Source organism: Oncorhynchus mykiss, chromosome 1 (genome assembly GCF_013265735.2).
Source record: "Oncorhynchus mykiss isolate Arlee chromosome 1, USDA_OmykA_1.1, whole genome shotgun sequence".
In the NCBI taxonomy this organism is placed as follows: domain Eukaryota; kingdom Metazoa; phylum Chordata; class Actinopteri; order Salmoniformes; family Salmonidae; genus Oncorhynchus; species Oncorhynchus mykiss.
The window spans coordinates 68,463,811-68,484,319 of record NC_048565.1 but is presented as its reverse complement, the minus strand read 5'-3'; the positions used below and the strand labels follow the sequence as shown (position 1 = coordinate 68,484,319).

Here is a 20,509-nt window from a genome sequence, read left to right as displayed (position 1 = left end):
CTGGTGCGTGGGACCGGTACAGGTGGCACTGGACTGATGACACACACCTCAGGACGATTGCAGGGAAGAGGCACAGGACGTACTGGACTGTGGAGACGCACTGGAGATCTGATGCGTGGGACCGGTACAGGTGGAACCGAGCTGATGACACGCACCTCAGGGCAAGTGCAGGGAGGAGGCACAGGACGTACTGGACTGTGGAGGAGCACTGGAGGTCTGATGCGTGGTGCCGGCACTGGTGGTACGGGCTGATTACTCGCACCTCAGAGCGAGTGTGAGGAGAAGGCACAGGACTTACTGGACTGTGGAGAAACACTGGAGGTCTAATGCGTGGGACTGGTACAGGTGGCACTGGGCTGATGACCCGCACCTCAGGGCTATTGCGGGGAGGAGGCACAGGACGTACTGGACTGTGGAGGTGCACTGGAGGTCTGGAGCGCAGAGCTGGCACAACCCGTCCTGGCTGGATGTTTATTTTCGCCCTGCAAATGCGGGGCGATGACACAGGACGCCCTGGACTGTGCAGACGCACCGGAGACACAGTGCACAGAACCGGCACAGGATATGCTGGTCCAAGAAGGTGTACTGTAGACCAGGAGCGCTGAGCCGGCACCATCCTTCCTGGCTGGATGCCCATTCTAGCCCGGCCAATGCGGGGAGCTGGAATAGAGCGCACCGGGCTATGAATGCGAACTGGAGACACCGTGCACATCACTGAATCTTGCGTCAAGCTCCTCACTTGACTCCCTGACTGGCTCTGGTTCAGCCCCCGGCTCCGCCGACCACTCCGTGTGCCCCCCCCCAAAACTTTTTGGGGGCTACCTCTCGTTGGTACAACTCCTCGTAATATCGCCGTTCCGCTTTCGATGCCTCTATCTCTTCCTTAGGACGGCGATACTCCCCAGCCTGCGTCCAGGGTCCTGCTCCATCCAGAATCTCCTCCCAGGTCCATTCCTCCTGACCACGCTGCTTGGTCTTTTTGTGGTCTGATCTTCTGTTCATTATAAGGATCGGACCAAGGCGCAGCGTGGTATGGGTACATTATTTTTATTAACTGAATGAACACAGAATAAACCAACAAAAAAAACTAAATGTGACGCTATACAAAATAGTGACAGGCAACTACCAATAGACAAGATCCCACACCAGAAAGTGGGAAACAGGGCTGCCTAAATATGATCCCCAATCAGAGACAACGATAAACAGCTGTCTCTGATTGGGAAGCATATCAGGTCAACATAGAAATACAAAAACCCCTAGACCTACAACAACCCTAGACATACAAAACCCTAGACAAACAACATTAGAGTACCCACCCTAGTCACACCCTGACCTAACCAAAATATATAGAAAACAGAGATATCTAAGGTCAGGGCGTGACACAATGAGACAAGATTTGGAAGGATGGCCACACAAGGCTAGTGTTGAACATATCAGCTAACCACATATTGGTGGTGTTCCTGCCTGATTATGTTGAAGACATTGCATTGCATCAACCAATGGTTGTGCGCCACGTCACTGGCTCTCGGGCATTACATTGCTATATCATATGATGTGGTAAGCTGATATGTTAAACACCTATCCAAGTTTTGCGAAATCTGGCAGGCGTCTGCAATGTAGTCAGGCAGGAATGCCACTCATATGATATAGCAGTATAGCAGTCTAATGCCTGACAGCGCAGTCAATGATGTGGCATGCAAATGACACACTATGCAACTATTGGTTGATGCAATGCATGATCTGCAATTTGGTCAAGGCCTGGAACATGACCCTCAGCTAGCTGAATCAGGTATGTTAGGTTAGGTTTGGACTGAATACCCACAGGATGGTAGATCTCCAGGAAGAGGGCTAGGTGGCTCTGTCAAATCAAATACAGTTTTATTGGTCACATACATGTGTTTAGCAGATGTTATTGCGGGTGTAGCGAAATGCTTGTGCTTCTAGTACTGACAGTGAAGCAATATCTAACATGTAATATCTAACAATTTCACAACATATACCCAATACACACAAATCTAAGTAAGGAATGGAATTAAGAATATATAAATATATGGATGAGCAATGTCAGAGCGGCATAGACTAAGATACAGTAGAATATTATAGAATACAGTATATCCAGTGGGGAGAACGAGTATTTGATACACTGCCGATTTTCCAGGTTTTCCTACTTACAAAGCATGTAGAGGTCTGTAATTTTTTATCATAGGTACACTTCAACTGTGAAAGACGGAATCTAAAAAAATCCAAAAATCCAGAAAATCACATTGTATGATTTTTAAGTAATTAATTTGCATTTTATTGCATGACATAAGTATTTGATCACCTACCAACCAGTAAGAATTCCGGCTCTCACAGACCTGTTAGTTTTTCTTTAAGAAGCCCTCCTGTTCTCCACTCATTACCTGTATTAACTGCACCTGTTTGAACTCGTTACCTGTATAAAAGACACCTGTTCACACACTCAATCCAACAGACTCCAACCTCTCCACAATGGCCAAGACCAGAGAGCTGTGTAAGGACATCAGGGATAAATTGTAGACCTGCACAAGGCTGGGATGGGCTACAGGACAATAGGCAAGCAGCTTGGTGAGAAGGCCACCACTGTTGGCGCAATTATTAGAAAATGGAAGAAGTTCAAGATGACGGTCAATCACCCTCGGTCTGGGGCTCCATGCAAGATCTCACCTCGTGGGGCATCAATGATCATGAGAAAGGTGAGGGATCAGCCCAGAACTACACGGCAGGACCTGGTCAATGACCTGAAGAGAGCTGGGACCACAGTCCCACAGAAAACCATTAGTAACACTCTACGCCGTTATGGATTAAAATCCTGCAGCGCACGCAAGATCCCCCTGCTCAAGCCAGCGCATGTCCAGGCCAGTCGGAAGTTTGCCGATGACCATCTGGATGATCCAGAGGAGGAATGGGAGAAGGTCATGTGGTCTGATGAGACAAAAATATAGCTTTTTGGTCTAAACTCCACTCGTGTTTGGAAGAAGAAGGATGAGTACAACCCCAAAAACACCATCCCAACCGTGAAGCATGGAGGTGGAAACATAATTCTTTGGGGATGCTTTTCTGCAAAGGGGACGACTGCACCATATTGAGGGGAGGATGGATGGGGCCATGTATCGCGAGATCTTGGCCAACAACCTCCTTCCCTCAGTAAGAGCATTGAAGATGGGTCGTGGCTGGGTCTTCCAGCATGACAATGACCCGAAACGCGCAGCCAGGGCAACTAAGGAGTGGCTCCGTAAGAAGCCACTCCTGGCCTAGCCAGTCTCCAGACCTGAACCCAATAGAAAATCTTTGGAGGGAGCTGAAAGTCCGTATTGCCCAGTGACAGCCCCGAAACCTGAAGTATCTGGAGAAGGTCTGTATGGCGAAGTGGGCCAAAATCCCTGCTGCAGTGTGTGCAAACTTGGTCAAGAACTACAGGAAACGTATGATCTCTGTAGTTGCAAACAAAGGTTTCTGTACCAAATATTAGGTTCTGCTTTTCTAATGTATCAAATACTTATGTCATGCAATAAAATGCACACATAAAACGGCCAACCGAATCGTTTCTAGTCATCTCTCCTCCTTCCAGGCTTTTTCATCATTGAACTTATATGGTGATCGGCATCTAAATTCATAGTATTACCACGACTATCGGCAAAACAGTTCGTCTTTCAATCACCCACGTGGGTATAACCAATGAGGAGATGGCACGTGGGTACCTGCTTCTATAAACCAATGAAGAGATGGGAGAGGCAGGACTTTCAGTGCGATCTGCATCAGAAATAGAAATGAGTTCGCATCGTTGGTGTGCGCGAGCAGTGTGGGTGCAATAATTGAATAACATGGATTTCAAAATGTATTTTGCGATGCTTGCGCACACGACGTGTTCGGTCTGGTCAGCATGTAAGGATCCTGGGACTTAACACCTCCCTCTGCAACTGGATCCTGGACATCCTGACGGTCCGCCCACAGGTGGTAAGGGTAGGTAGCAACACATCTGCCACGCTGATCCTCAACACTGGAGCTCTCCAGGGGTGCGGGCTCAGTCCCCTCTTGTACTCCCTGTTCACCCACAACTGCATGGCCAGGCACGACTCCAACACCATCATTAAGTTTTCAGAAGACACAACAGTAGGCCTGATCACCGACAACGACGAGGCAGCCTATAGGGAGGAGGTCAGAGACCTGGCCGGGTGGTGCCAGAATAACAACCTATCGCTCAACGTAACCAAGACTAAGGAGATGATTGTGGACTACAGGAAAAGGAGCACCGAGCACACCCCCATTCTCATTGATGGGGCTGTAGTGGAGCAGGTTGAGAGCTTCAAGTTCCTTGTTGTCCACATCAACAACAAACTAGAATGGTCCAAACACACCAAGACAGTCGTGAAGAGGGCACGACAAAGCCTATTCCACCTCAGGAAACTAAAAATATTTGGCATGGGTCCTGAGATCCTCAAAAGGTTCTACAGCTGCAACATCGAGAGCTGACTGGTTGCATCCCTGCCTGGTACGGCAATTGCTCGGCCTCTGACCGCAAGGCTCTACAGAGGGTAGTGCATATGGCCCAGTACATCACTGGGGCTAAGCTGCCTGCCATCTAGGACCTCTACACCAGGCGGTGTCAGAGGAAGGCCCTAAAAATTGTCAAAGACCCCAGCCACCCCAGTCATAGACTGTTCTCTCTACTACCGCATGGCAAGCGGTACCGGAGTGCCAAGTCTAGGACAAAAGGCTTCTCAACAGTTTTTACCCCCAAGCCATACAACTCCTGAACAGGTAATCAAATGGCTACCCGGACTATTTGCATTGTGTTCCCCCCCCAACCCATATTTTTATGCTGCTGCTACTCTCTGTTTATCATATATGCATAGTCACTTTAACTATACATTCATGTACATACTACCATCTACTGTATCTTGCCTATGCTGCTCTGTACCATCACTCATCCATATATCTTTATGTACATATTCTTTATCCCCTTACACTGTGTATAAGACAGTAGTTTTGGAATTGTTAGTTAGATTACTTACTTACTTAATTACGACTTATTTTCCACCATAATTTGCTAATAAATTCATAAAAAATCCTACAATGTGATTTTCTGGATTTTTTTTCTCATTTTGTCTCTCATAGTTGAAATGTACCTATGATGAAAATTACAGACCTCTCTCATCTTTTTAAGTGGGAGAACTTGCACAATTGGTGGCTGACTAAATACTTTTTTGTCCCACTGGAATTACTGTGGGAGTAGTTTCTAAATGTCCCAAAGTATTGTGTCTCTGTCCCTCTCTGCCCCCCCCCCCTCCATATATTTTGTGACAAGCCGTCATATTGTGTTTCTATCATATTAAGTTTCTAGTCAATAACCTAAACAGTGTCTCTGTATTTATCCTATGCTATTATTTAGTTAGCTAGTAAATAAATCATTTTTACCAATTTGTGTAGTACTGAATCATAAGTAAGGCTGGGGTTTTTGCAGATGCAAGGAGGATACAGCGTTCATTGGCACCGCCAAGGGGATACAATTGCTGGACCCCCTCGCCAGTCGCATATGCATAATATATTTTACAAGAGGTACTATTAATATAAATCAATAATGTATATTTTTCATAATAGTCCAGATGGCAGTCTGCCTCCCGGACAGCAGCAGCTGAGCTCAGCTTCGTGTCTCTGGTGGCATCATCGGAAGCTAGCCTAGCTGGCAGCTTCCTGCAGAGTTGAGTTAAGACTGCTAACGGGTAAGTAAGTCATGCAATACTACTTATAGTAAAAAAAATTACAAAAATATTCTGTAAACTGTTCGTTTTTTGACAATGTCGAATTATCTAGCTAGCTAGGTTAGTTAGTTAGCTAATTAAATTAGGTATTGGGGGGGGGGGGGGGGCTTAGCTAGTTAGTTTATGCCGGTTTAAGGTTACTCTGCAGCATAGTGAGTGTTAGCTAACTATAGTTAGAGTTATCATAGCTTTCTAGAACAATTTTCAAACCGCTTGATGAATTTAGGACTGGCAGATCATCTACCTAGCTGACATTGTGGGCTGGTATAGCGTTAGCTTACTAGCTACGGTTAGTCACTGTAGCTATGTCAATTTCCAGACAATGAAGAGAAAGTCCACGGATATCTCTTATTTCTTTTAAGAAAAATGGTACAGGGGAGACGCAGCCGACAGGGGAGCAGCAGCAGAGGGTTAACGTTAGTGAGGAGGCAGTTGAAGATGATGATAACATCATTGAGCAAGCCAATGAACAGGCAGAGGCAGCGAGAGAGCATGACAGAACAGAGGCAGAACATGACAGTGACGCACAGGCAGCATCAGTGACAGAGCACAGTAAAGAACAACAGACCGCAGCATGGCACGAAAGTGCGGAACAGGCAGCAACAACAGTCACAGAGGTTGACAACCATGCAAGGGAGGACTCAGCTTGAGCTATTCAACCCGTTCCTGGACCAACAGGTGAAGTTGTGACAGTGCCCCTGATAATGAAATGGATGGCTAGAGAGTAACGTTATCTGGATAAATGTATGGTTATAACGTGTCTACATTGAGTTATGAGTCATGACATAATCACATAAAGCCTTCTGATTCATGTTTATTAGTAGTTGAGTTTGAATAGTCTGAATAGAATAGTCTATAGGCCGATATTACAAATGTAATCGGTAATTACAATGGAGAGGGGCTAGCTACTCATGTTATTATTATTATTATTATTATTGTTATTATTATTTAAAAATTAGAATAACTGATTTTGCCTCTTCTTTCATCCTAGATATGTCCCAGTCAAGAGCAGAGGGGCCCAAACAGCCACATCTGAAGTTTTTCCCGTGGACCGTACAGTAAGCATAAATGACTGGAATACTCTCAGAGTAAAGACTATGCCTACTGCTATGCCTGCTGGCACTTCAGTCTCCCCTCCTCAGGTGATTCAGTGTTTACATCTGAGAGGGGTTCAAAAATGGACAAAAGCAACTTACAAAGATGAGGGATTTGTAGGCCATGACAAATCAGAATCACATACTAATGCTATGTGTAGAGTGAAGACGGGCTAGGGACATAAATCTTTAAGATTTTGTGGATGTGTTTGCCAAAAGACACAGCAACAGGCAAATAAAGCTGTATTGAAAACAATGTTGATATGAGTAGGTTGTGAGTAGGCTATAGTAAAATGTACATTGTCCATGATAATGCTTTTTTCCCCCATTTTTTTTCTTCATTTTTGGACATATATAATATTTTTGTTTACAAAACACCTGAATAAAGCTGTATTGAAAATAATAAACCTGTATTGGCCTCTGTGTGATGTTTTTAAACTTTTTAAACATTAACTGTAAAATAAGAAACCAAAGTATATCAGTATTCATTCCTTAACTCTCATATTGACATAATTTTCAACTAGTCTATATACTACAACAGCATAATAGAATTGCTGTGAAATTCATTCATGGCTTTTGGTTTTGTTTTGCCAACCAAGATTTTCAGTGGCCCCATCTGGCCACCACTATGAAACATTTCTGGGGGCGCCACTGCAGATAGAAAAATGGGTTAGTTATTTAAAAAAAACTTTGACCATACTCTGCGGAACCGGTATCGTTGGTCAGTCGTGTCAGAGTTCGCGGGAAATATTAATGCATTGGATTTTAGATATATGATCCTAAGGGGTAAAGGTTTCATGAAGCGATTTCATATCTCAATTCTGAACAATTTTATTGCGAGTGAAAATGTAATATGATCTTACTCATGATCATATAATCAAGTCTTCCCTCTTTTGATGTTCTGCAATCCAAAAATAGCAACACTGTTGGATTTTCAATATATCAGATCCCCCTGTCTTTAACATTAGTTTCATCCTCTTTGGCGCGAAATCATGAAGCCCCACCTCCTTAATTCTACAGTCAGTCATCACACAGACAGACTGTTGCTTGCTTGTGTAACTTCTTTGTATAACTTGCTATATCTAGCTAGTTCTTCCTAAAATAAATATCCCAGGGAAATAGTTTATTTTGCTACATATCTAGTTTGGAAGGTTTTCCCAATATGAGTTGGTAAGTCCTGTATTGTTTCAAAACGGTCTTTGTGCATGCAGCTACCGTTAGATTTAACCTAGGGCTAGGCTAACGTTAACGTTAGTAGCCCTAGCTAGCTAACGTTAAATCGCTATGACGTCGGTAACGTTAGTGTAGTGTTTCGTAGCTTCAAGGCTAGCTAGCTAGCTGAACTGTTTACTTGCCACACAGTTTACACACGCACGGTTATTTGTCTCACTCCCATTAATTTAATATTTACTCAACAGCGTAAAGGAAGAAACCCGAAGCATGTCTCCTCATTGTCCAAAGCCTAACGAATCTGAAGAACCGCTGGGTACAGCTATGGAGGAGACTTTGCCTGAAAATGGTAAGTGAAGACACTCATCATTGGCCATCGGTGGCTTACTAACTTGTAGTAGCTACTACCCTTAGAGGTTCACAATTCTTCCCTTCATATAAATTATAACCATATACGATATATGTAAAAGTATCTGGACACCCCTTCAAATTAGCCGTTGCTGACAGGGGTATAAAATCGAGCACACAGCCGTGCAATCTCTATAGACCCAACATTGGTAGTAGAATGGCCTTAGTGAATAGCTGTGACTTTCAATGTGGCACCATCATAGGATGCCTTCAGTTCATCAAATGTTTTGCCCTGGTCAACTGTAAGTGCTGTTATTGTGAAGTGGAAAAGGGTAGGAGCAACAACGTCTCAGATGTGAAGTGGTAGGCCACACAAGCTCACAGGTACAGAACCACAGAGTGCTGAAGTGTGTAAAAAAAAAAAAAAAAATCACCTGTCCTCGGTTGCAACACTCACTACCGAGTTCCAAACCGCCTCTGGAAGCAATGTCAGCTTAATAACTGTTTGTCGGGAGCTTGTCAAAGGAGGTGTTTCCATGGCAAAGGAGGCATGCACAAGCCTAAGATCACCATGCGCAATGCCAAGCTTCGGCTGGAGTGGTGTAAAGCACACCGCCATTGGACTCTGGAGCAGTGGAGTGATGAATCACTCTTCATCTGCCAGGAAAACGCTACCTGCCCCAATGGATAGTGCCAACTGAAGTTTGGTGGTGGAGGAATAATGGTCTGGGGCTGCTTTTCATGGTTCGGCCTAGGCTCCTTAGTTGCAGTAAAGGGAAATCTGAATGCTATAGCATACAATGACATTCCAAATCAAATTTTATTTGTCACGTGCCGAGTACAGTAGGTGTAGACCTTACCGTGAAATGCTTACATACAAGCCCTTAACCAACAATGCAGTTCAAGAAAGAGTTAAGAAAATATTGAATAAATAAGCAAAGAGAAAAATAAATGAAAAAAATAAGGCTATATACAGGGGTTACCGGTGCGGTGGGACATTCTAGACGATTCTGTGTTTTGTGCCAACAGTTTGGGGAAGGCCCTTTCCTGTTTCAGCATGACAATGCCCCGTGCACAAAGCGAGGTCCATACAGAAATGGTTTGTCTATCATGTGGAAGAACTTGACTGGCCTGCACAGAGCCCTGACCACAACCCCATCGAACACCTTTTGGATGAATTGGAACGCTGACTGCATGCCTGGCTTAATGGGCCAACATCATTGCCGACCTCTCTAATGCTCTTGTGGCTGAATGGAAGCAAGTCCCCGCAATTTTACAACATCTATTGGAAAGCCTTCCCAGAAGAGTGGAGGCTGTTATAGCAGCAAAGGGGGGACCAACTCCATATTAATGCCATGATTTTGGAATGAGATGTTATGCGAGCAGGTGTCCACATACTTTTGGTCATGTAGTGTACGTTAACCATATAACATCTCAGCAGCTGCAAGTGTGGAAGCTGAAGCTGTAGTGTCTGCAGTTGTCATCACAAAAGAGATGGAGGAAGAGGAGAAACAATTGATGGAGAAAGGAGAGAAACAAGAAGAGGAGATAATGAAAAAGGTTAGTTTTTGTTGTTGAAAAACAGTGTCTGAATAACTGTAGTGATAATGTAATGTTTTCAATGGCCAACATTACTCTCTTTTTTTTCCCAAGGCTCGAGAAGCTCGGGAGAAGGAATCTCATGACATTCGCTTCAAGAGGCTGCAACACTTGCTGGAGAAAAGTAACATCTATTCCAAATTCCTTCTTACCAAGATGGAGCAACAGCAGCAGGAGGTAAGTCCTAATACCAGTGGAGTGGAATATTAGAAGTACCTCTTGCACAGCTCATTGTACAACTACTACCTATCCATAGATGTGATTTGATCATGTTACAGCTAATGAGTTACAGGTGAACAAATACAAATGAGAACAGGAATCTAGGCAGTCACTACCTAAGCTCCTTAGCTTTGCTGTTTCCAGGCCTCCTTTGGGGGATAATTGCTTTCCAACTCGTGCGATTGTCTGAAAAATGCATGGAAACGCATACAGTACCAGTCAAAAGTTTGGACACACCTACTCATTCAAAGGTTCTTTATTTTTACTATATTCTACGTTGTAGAATAGTAGTGAAGACATCAAATCTATGAAATAACACATGGAATCATGTAGTAACCAAAAAAAGTGTTAAACCAAAATTTGAGATTCTTCAAATTAGCCTTGATGACAGCTTTGCTCATTCTCTCAACCAGCTTCACCTGGAATGCTTTTCCAACAGTCTTGAAGGCTGCTTTTCCTTCATTCCAACTCATCCCAAACCATCTCAATTGGGTTGAGGTTGTGTGATTGTGGAGGCCAGGTCATCTGATGCAGCACTCACTCTCCTTGGTCAAATAGCCCTTACACACCCTGGAGGTGTGTTGGGTCAGTGTCCTGTTGAAAAACAAACGATAGTCCCACTAAAGCGCAAACCAGATGGGATGGTGTATCGCTGTGGTAGCCATGCTGGTTAAGTGTGCCTTGAATTCTAAATAAATTACTGACAGTGTCACCAGCAAAGCACCATCACGCCTCCTACATGCTTCACGGTGGGAATCACACGTGGAGATCATCCATTCACCTACTCTGCGTCTCACCAAAAATCTCAAATTTGGGCTCATTAGACCAAAGAACAGATTTCCACCAGTCTAATGTAATCTGCCCGTGTTTCTTGGCCCAAGCAAGTATCTTCTTCTTATTGGTGTCCTATAGTGGTTTGCAGCAATTTGACCATGAAGGCCTGATTCACACGTTCTCCTCTGAACAGTTGATGTTGAGATGTCTGTTACTTGAACTCTGAAGCATTTATTTGGGCTGCAATCTGAGGTGCAATTAACTCTAATGAACTTGTCCTCTGCAGCAGAGGTAACTCTGGGTCTTCCTTTCCTGTAGCAGTCCTCGTGAGAGTCATCATAGCGCTGGATGGTTTTTGCGACTGCACCTGAAGAAACTTTCAAAGTTCTTGAAATGTTCCAGATTGACTGACCTTCATGTCTTACAGTAATGATGGACTGTCCTTTCTCTTTGCTTATTTGAGCTGTTCTTGTCGTGTGTTATTTCTTAGTTTTGATGTCGTCGCTATTATTCTACAATGTAAAAAATAAACACTGCATTGAGTAGGTGTCCAGACTTTTGACTGGTACTGTATATCTACCCAAGTAGTCTGAATAGTATTTGAAAAAGCAGTGTCTAACAGTACATTTTCCCTATATACCCAGGAAATGCTGAAGAAAGAGAGACTGAAAAAGACACACAAGGTGAGTGAGTTTTCCATTCCTGTGTGTTTTTGTTATGTTTCTGTGATTTATTGCTGCCAGCAGCTCCTTAATCACTAAACATTTAACATGTTCTTGTCACAGGGCACTGACAAAAAGACTGGAAGAGGTAGGCAGCACTTGTGTCCTGTTACTTTGCATCATGACCATTGAAATCCTTTAGTTGATGTTGAAACACAATTTTATATTGACGATATCCAACTCCTGAATTTGTCTTTCTGTTTTTTCAGTTGAAAGAAAGAAAAGGGAGAGGGAGGAAGATTACAAAATCGCTGATGTCATGTCTAAAGAGGTGACCGTCTCTTTTTGAAATGTAGACGAATGCCGATTTCATGCTATTCAACCTTTTTTGTTGCATATGTCATCCTTTTTTTGCTTTTTGTTTCAGGAAATTATGTCCAAGGCCAAGAAACCTAAAGTGGAGGATGAGGTAAAGGCCTTTTGTTTATACACCGCAAGGAGCATTTTTAAAAACTGATTGTTACTCTTAGACTCAAGAACTTGGGAGAGTGTTGATGAGTCCTAGATGTCCCAGATGCTCTAATGCCAATATATCTGTCCGTGAATAACAGGAGGTCCTTGGGAAGAAGAAGCTGGAAGCGGCGGACATTGAAAAGATGAGTGACTCAAATGCTGACATCAAGGGCCGTCTGTCGGAGGCTGTGAGAGACAATGCCAAACAACTGCTGGACCCAGACAGGAAAGTGAACGGGCAGGCCGTGCCCGCCCAGCAGCCCCTGCTCTTTACTGGGGGAGTCATGAGGTCGTACCAGATAGAGGGCGTGGAGTGGCTCAGGGTAAGTGGGCTGTTGATTATGCCCATTTTGTTTGATCATAGAGATATTTCATTATAACCTTGGTGTGTATTTTGTTTTCTCCAGATGTTGTGGGAGAATGGTATTAATGGGATCCTGGCAGATGAGATGGGTCTGGGGAAGACCATCCAGTGCATCGCCCACGTGGCCATGATGCTGGAGAGAAAGGTGCTGGGACCCTTCTTGGTAGTGGCCCCCCTGTCCACTCTGCCCAACTGGATCAATGAGTTCAAGCGCTTCACTCCAGAGGTAAAAAAAAAAACACACAAAAACACTCCTCCCTAAAAAAAAAAAACTATTCAAAGTATTACAGAAGTGCAATTGAATGTCACGTGCATCACCAATCAATTACTGTTTAAAAATATATATATTTCACTGTTCAATTCCTTGTTCATCTTGAATGGTAAGGTGTCCGTACAGCTGTACCATGGGCCTGCTAAGGAGAGGATGTCGTTGTTAAAGCAGATTCGTAAGCCCCAGGGGCCTCACAACATGTGCCCTGTGGTGGTCACCTCCTTTGAGATTGCCATGATAGACAGGAAGTTTCTGCAGGTAGGCCCAACTCCCCTACTCATCATGTAAGTTGTAAAAGTTGCATGTATTAAATTTGCCTTAAGTTGTGCAACCTATTTAACCCATTCAGCATCTCACTGATAACTGCCTTTTGCTGTTCCTCCCTAGCGCTTCCAGTGGAAGTACCTGATCGTGGACGAGGGCCACAGGATCAAAAACCTGAACTGCCGACTGGTGAGGGAACTCAAGATGCTGCCCACGGACAACAAACTGCTCCTGACAGGCACGCCGCTGCAGAACAACCTGGCTGAGCTCTGGTCACTGCTCAACTTCCTCCTGCCTGAGGTCTTTGACGACCTCAAGAGGTAAGGGACATGTCTGTCTATGTTGGCCTCTACTGTTGGAATGGGACTATACAGAATGTTTAAATTTCGCCTTGTAAACTTAATTGCACTTTACTTATCTCTACAGCTTTGAGTCGTGGTTTGACATCGACACCATTGGATCGAATGCAAAACAAGTTGTGGCTAACGAACGAGAGCAGAACATCCTGCACATGCTCCACCAGGTAAGCCCTCTGACTGACTAGCTCTGCAATTCACTGGGGAAGATAAAATGGTTAAACCTGTAGGGAGATTGTCCATAAACTCTTTCATCTGCAGATTCTGACGCCGTTCCTGCTACGACGCCTGAAGTCTGACGTGACGTTGGAGGTGCCGCCCAAGAAAGAGATTGTTGTTTACGCCCCACTCACTGCCAAACAGGAGTCTTTTTACACTGCTGTGGTCAACAAGACCATTGCCAAAATGCTGGGCCAGGAGAAGGTAAGACCTTCAGTTCACTGCTACACTGTCATATGGTTATACTATAGAAAAACAAGGGTATAGAATGGAAAATAAATATTGCAGACTTCTGAGGCCGTGCTTTGTTTTGAAAGATGTTTCTAAGAGACGTGTCCCCTTTCAGGGGGAGGCCCCAGTGGTGCTGACGACCGACGGCAGGCCTAAGCGCAGGACCAGGAGGCCTGTGGACTACAAAGAGACTGATGGTGACACGCCCTATGACCTGGAGAAATACCTGGAGAGGGTTCAGAAGGAGGCAGAGCTGAGGTCAGAATCTCCTCTACTATGGTAGTGTTCTGTGTGACGCAAACAATGCTGTGCCCATAAATGGGATGATTATATTGTTATGGTCATCAATTGTAGTTTATCAAGTCTGTGTAATTTCTACATTTTTTGTGAATGTCAACTGCATTTTAATATCACCTCTTAATATAAATTAACCATAAAGACTAGGGTTTGCAATTTGCCCCCGCTGTGGTGTAACGTATCTCTCCTCTCCAGCCCCGCCCCGGTGGTGGACGTGCAGATGCCCCTGGACTCCCAGATCAACCTGAAGCTGCAGAACATCCTCATGCTGCTGAAGAGGTGCTGTAACCACCCCTACCTCATAGAGTACCCACTGGACCCAGCCACTCAGGAGTTCAAGGTAAAGGCCCTGCTGGATTTCAATGGCTACTGGCACAAAATGATGTTTCGAAATGACACGGCCAATGAATGTTGTGGGTGCATTCATGACTTCTCATCGCAGCTAAGTAGAGGCTTTTGTCAGCGCGTTGGGAGTTGGACTGTCATCTGGTGTAGCTCATTTGTAAATGCATTGTCTTGTTTCACCCTCAATCTCTTTCCCCTGCAGATTGACGAGCAACTGGTGCAGACCTCTGGGAAGTTCCTCATTCTGGACAGAATGCTGCCAGAGCTGAAGAGGAGGGGACACAAGGTAAACTGACAAATTCTGTGACAAGTGTTGGGATTTTAATACCCCAACCTTTTTGCTTGAATATGTATTTATTGAGAGATGTTTGTGACCACTTCTGACTCGACGTTGCGGACAAACAGGTGTTGATTTTCAGCCAGATGACGTCCATCTTGGATATCCTAATGGACTACTGCTACCTGCGTGGTTACCAGTACAGCCGACTGGACGGGACAATGGCTTATGCCGACAGAGAGGAGAACGTGAGTCTACTCCCCACAAAGGAATTTCCCTTAAAGCACTCTGCCATGAAGCAGTCATACAGCTCTTATAATCATCTCTCTCCTTTCTTGTGCTGTGCAACAATCCCTCCATATTTTCTTTGCAGATGACAAAGTTCTCGTCTGACCCGGAGGTGTTCCTCTTCCTACTGAGCACCAGAGCAGGTGGCCTGGGCATCAACCTGACTGCTGCTGACACGGTCATCATCTTTGACAGTGACTGGGTAGGTGTAGAACTCATGCTCTCTGGATGAGCGCAACAAACGTTGCCTACTACTATTTGTTTGGTACCTACTGGTCTTGTTTCCATACGATAATGACCGGACTCTTCTTCTGTCAGAACCCCCAGGCAGACCTGCAGGCCCAGGATAGGTGCCACCGCATCGGGCAGACCAAACCCGTGGTGGTGTATCGCCTGGTCACTGCCAACACCATCGACCAGAAGATCCTGGAGAGAGCCTCAGCCAAGAGGAAACTGGAGAAGATGGTCATTCACAAGAGTGCGTAGAGTACCACATCCAGGACACAACTATTACATTGAGGGAAATCTAAAACCCACATGAATTAAAGATGTATTAAAGCAGGGATGGGCAACTGGTGGCCTGGCCCCTTTTTTGTAGGCCCATGGACAAAGTTAAAATGGTAGAATACACATGGTGCAATTTAGACATTTTGTTTTGAATCAGCAGTTTCTCTTGTCAGTCACCCTTGTCAGCGAACATTTTTTAGGTTGGTAAATTAGTCTAACCATCTCTCTGAACTTCTAGTAGTCATGGTCGAATACTGACCAGGGGGCCCAGATTGATTTGGTTAGTCACACTCACTCAGATGTAATTTTTCCACCCTATGACAAAATTTGTAGAATTGCAGGAATTTAACTCAAACTTAATGTTTATCTGCTGTCAAGAGGGGCTGCTAAAATGTTTTGCTAACAAGGGTTGGGCGGGCACCCCAAATGCTAGGGCCGGCTCTGACTGCACATGTGAGTATGCCATCAACGCCCCAACGCCATCAGTTGCCCGCCCCTCCCTGCATTAGAGATGCTAAATATTTCAGAACTGAGTATTGTAGATTTTTTTTAGGTGCATGTGTTCATATTTTGGTACCTTTTTTTCTTTCTTATCTTCAGACAAATTCAAAGGAGGAAAAGCTGAGCTCAAACAGACCAAGAGCTGTGTTGATGTGTCTGAGCTGATGGATCTTCTCAGCGCAAGAGATTACGAGAAGTACGAGATTGTCGAACAATGTTCATTATGAAATGTCAAATGCATAGTAAGTTGGTCAAAGTCTATTGTTATCTAATGACCGTCTTTCTCAGGGAGGTGAAAAGCACCACGGGGAAGGTCATTAGTGACGAGGACCTGGAGTTTCTGCTGGACCGCAGTGACCTACTAGGTGAGTTCGATTTAAAAACACCCGTCATGGAATGGGATGTCGTGGTGCTTTCTAGAATACTCAGATCCTTTGTCGGCATGCTTTACCTCTGTAGAGCTCCGGTGCCATCCCCTGTAGAATGGCCCCCTGACGAACCCTCAACATCTGTTGTCATTATAAACCTAGCTTTTGTTTGGGCTCAATTGTATGAAATGTAATCATTTGGCTCCTTCCAGACAAGGCCAAGAGGAGCTCAAAACAGAAGGTTGGAGTCTTCAAGGTTATCGAAGCCAAGGAATCATCTGAGATCAACTTGACCAGAGTTTGAAAGAAGACGAGCTACTCCTAAAGTCGTAACCAAAAAGATCTTGAGCTAGATCCTAAGGGTCCACAACGCTGCTGTTGGTTATAATACTGAGACTGAAACCAGAAGACTTACTCAAGCCGTCCTCCTAAAACAACTGATTTAATACTTGAAGAAAGTGTATTTCATTGTAAAGTTTATGTCTGTTATTAACTGCCTTTTTGTTTAAGTTTATCAAATACTGTTGGTTATAGTGGAGTCTTTAACCAGGGAGACTGAAACTAAAGTATTCTAACAGCTTTGACATCTTTCTTACCTGCCATTGTTATTGTTGTAGAGTTGGATACTCTGGACTTTTTTTAACCACTTTAGGTGCAGTGATTCATTTACTTGGAAGTTATTTTTTTGTAAAAAAAAAACAAACCTTTTTGCATTGGAACCAATTACTTTTCACAATACATGCTAAAGTAAATGCTGTACTCCTATCTTGTTCAGTTCACTAAATGGGTTAATTGATACTGTATGTTGGACCAGAACTCCAAGCACTTTTATGTAAGGAAAGGTATTTCTTTACAAGCTGAGAGCATTCCCTTTTAATTGTTTTGTATGCAACCCCTTTAAAAAATAAACCGTATCTCCTGAATGTGTTATGGTCATGTGAGTTCTATTCCTTATAATAGTGGAACGTAGTGCTGCTTACGTACAGACGGTCTGTCAGTAGGCATGTGCCAAAAAAGATGACTGTGCCTTTTGAAAAGGTTATGCATGTTTTCACATGTATAAAAACAATGTTTGATACATATGTCATGGTTGGGGATCAATAAGTGACCCACCAAACAGTTAACATACTTAATCAGAGTAAAACAGCTATAGAAAAGACCAGTGATGGAAAAAGTACTCCTTTGTCATACTTAAGTAAAAGTAAACATACCTTTGAAAATTACTCAAGTAAAAGTGAGTCATCCAGTAAAATACTACTTTAATAATAAAATTATTTGGTTTTAAATATACTTAAGTATCAAAAGTCAAGGTATACATTTCAAATTCCTTGTATTAGCCTAACCAGATGGCACCGTTTTCTTATTTTAATGTACGGATAGCCAGGGGTACTCTCCAACACTCAGACATCTTTACAAACAAAGCATTTGTTTTTAATGAGGCCGCAAGATCAGACCAGGGATAAGTGCATGAATAAAAAGTACATTTTCATTAGGATTGTAGTGAACGTTGTCAAATATAAATAGTAAAGTACAGATACGACTTAAGTACTACTTTAAAGTATTTTTACTTAAGTACTTTAAAATACTGGATCTGATGAGTACAGCAGTCATTAAAAGCACATTCTGTCATTCAAAGGTCAGTAATTGTTAAACAGTGTTGAATTCGCTTGCACCTGCTCAGTAGGAGCTAGTGAGCACACCCTCCATTCTCTCCTAAAGCCTTTGGTGTCAGGGTGCTCAGCCTTGCACACACATTACTGGGGTGTGGTCACAGAGGACACTAACCTGGCTGGTGCATTTTCAACTTCTCTGCTCGGACTTGTAAGACTACCTCTAAAAAAGCACCAAAAAAATACTAGTACGGCAGTAACATTTTGATTCAACACTTGAATTCAGCGGATTCTTTAGTAAGGACTATTTTGTGGTAGTGCAAATCTTTCCTACTTGTTTTTAAAATAAGGTGTTTACAGTTACAGTTACTTTTGTACAGTAACTTTACTGGATCATTGTCATACGTGTTCCATAAGACTTCGGTCTAACTAAACCATGGAATGTCTGAAGTTAGTTCAGCAGTATTTTCAGTCCAACCCTGCATCGTACTGGCCCTGATCTGCATCGTACTGGCCCTTATCAGTGTGAACCTCTAAACCAGCTTTGACTTCAACTGCCCCTGTATTCCACAATATAACAAACTCTACGCACTGGGGGTGATGTTTGTCCCACCTTTAATATTCTTCTTCCTGGGAATCTTGTTCAATCGACCCACGGGAATCATGATGGAAGAATGGTTGAGACCCATTGGGAAGAGAAACCAAAGATCATGCCATTGTCAAGTGAGTTTTCAAGTGCTGCTGTCAAACCATCTCATGTTCATGTGTTTACTACCACCATTACCACTATCATCACAGCTTTTAGTCCAACAACTACAACTACTTCCTGTAATTATTGGGATGTTATAACCCTCTCCAGGTACATGTTCTCTGCCATGATGTATAGGGCTCTACAGGCGCCAATGGTGTGGATTCTGGTCACTCTGCTGGATGGGAAGATCTTCATCTGTGCTTTTGGCATGAGTGTAGACCCCAAGCCGTTCTCTGGTAGCTATAACCACAACACCATTTAATGACAGTATAACCTTAACTAATAGCAGACTGTATCTCCAACTCTGACTTTGACCCAAGCCCTCACCCAGAGTAAAACTAGTCTTGTCTAGTCTTGTAACATTCTAACTTGGACTCAAACACTAACTTTAACTTAGTTTTACTCTATTTTTCCACAGGCATGCCCGACAACACTGGACTGGACCTGGTCTAGCTCATGGCCAAGGTGTCTTGCGAGGAGGACTTGGTCTTCAGGAATATCACATTCCGTAAAGCTGTTTCACGCTACGTGCGCCGCTACTCCCAAGTGAGTGTACTCCCATTTTTAAGTAACCCTGAAACTCATGTCTTTACTTTGCGTATTTGAGTTGATGGGTTTAATATTCAAATCGGCAAAATGTGGTTGCACTGTTCAGGTAGGTAGGGTTGTGTTAGTCACTTAAATCCTACTCCTAATGCAGGGGTGTCCAAAACAATCGTCCTGATGACTAATGTCCTCCATTCTCTATTCCGAATGCCAACGCTTTATACTATACTTCCCTGACAGGCTATTGGATGGTCTATCCTCCTCTTCTTCATTCTTTTGGGTGCACTGGGCCGTCTCATCAAGCCCTCCTTCAATGACCATGCCACCAACCTTCGGGCACGCTACTGGAGCAACTACCTCGAGCAGAAGCCCTTCGACTAGACGTGCGTGCTGCGGTTTTGCCCGCAAGTGCGTGGTGCAGTTCTTCGAGGGCATGCGGGAAGACGCAGTGCGAAGACTGCCTCTCTCACCCGAAGTCAGGTACAGGAGGAAAGAAGATATGGTGGAAGAGGAGGAGGAGAGACTCCATGGGATTACCCAGCAGGAACAGATGGATCAGCTGCTTCAAACATGGTTCCAGTGTAAACCTGAGCTGGATGTCACTAGAATGGCCTACAGGCCTAGAGTGTGTGTCACCTGGGAGGACGACAATGGAAAAACCCTCTACTCAGACGTTTAGATGTGTGTGTGATTGTGTAAATAGTACTTATTCGCTTATTACTGTTTTCCATGGGCTGCATAATATAGAGTGTACCTAGAAACTATGTGCCTGGGGGTATTGGAATGTGCTGGGATTTAGACTGACTTGTTCTGCATAGTTCATTTTACATACTGCTCAACTCCATAGATATCAGACAGATGCAAATTAGAGATGGACTGAGTTATTCAACACTTTACATTATGCTAGTTATTCTTCAAAAGGTACCTGGTACTAATGGTGATAGATTTAATGAATCCCAAAGTAATTCATTGGTTACTACTGTGTAATTACCATTTTACCATACATGTGTTTTGGTAAACAACTGGTCATTTCTGTACTGTAAAATAAAGTGCAATTGAATATTGTTTATATTTTATGTGTAGTTTCTTAGATGTAGTCAGTTGCTCTGAGATAGTAGTCAGCTTGCAGCCACCATGTTGCTCTGTGATCATTCA

General features: G+C 43.7%; 1 protein-coding gene and 1 pseudogene across 2 annotated transcripts; both read left to right on the top strand.

Moving 5' to 3' along the window:
* The first annotated feature begins 7,864 nt into the window (after positions 1-7,864).
* hells (helicase, lymphoid specific) lies at positions 7,865-17,370 on the top strand. Of its 2 annotated transcripts, none has more exons than XM_021609531.2 (23): positions 7,865-8,044; positions 8,293-8,393; positions 9,831-9,952; positions 10,046-10,168; positions 11,629-11,667; positions 11,770-11,794; positions 11,916-11,977; positions 12,074-12,115; positions 12,258-12,482; positions 12,567-12,749; positions 12,909-13,052; positions 13,182-13,378; positions 13,485-13,581; positions 13,676-13,837; positions 13,980-14,122; positions 14,357-14,501; positions 14,709-14,792; positions 14,912-15,031; positions 15,157-15,273; positions 15,390-15,549; positions 16,179-16,275; positions 16,368-16,444; positions 16,660-17,370. In XM_021609531.2, exons 1-23 carry the CDS (start codon positions 8,037-8,039, stop codon positions 16,749-16,751), a joined length of 2,565 nt encoding a protein of 854 aa, XP_021465206.2. In that variant the 5' UTR covers positions 7,865-8,036; the 3' UTR covers positions 16,752-17,370. The 2 variants fall into 2 exon arrangements, with proteins under 2 accessions (XP_021465206.2, XP_021465216.2); XM_021609541.2 differs by having other exon boundaries at positions 7,872-8,044; positions 9,834-9,952.
* A 1,877-nt stretch (positions 17,371-19,247) lies between these two features.
* Positions 19,248-20,401, top strand: LOC118965304 (annotated as a pseudogene).
* Positions 20,402-20,509: the final 108 nt, after the last annotated feature.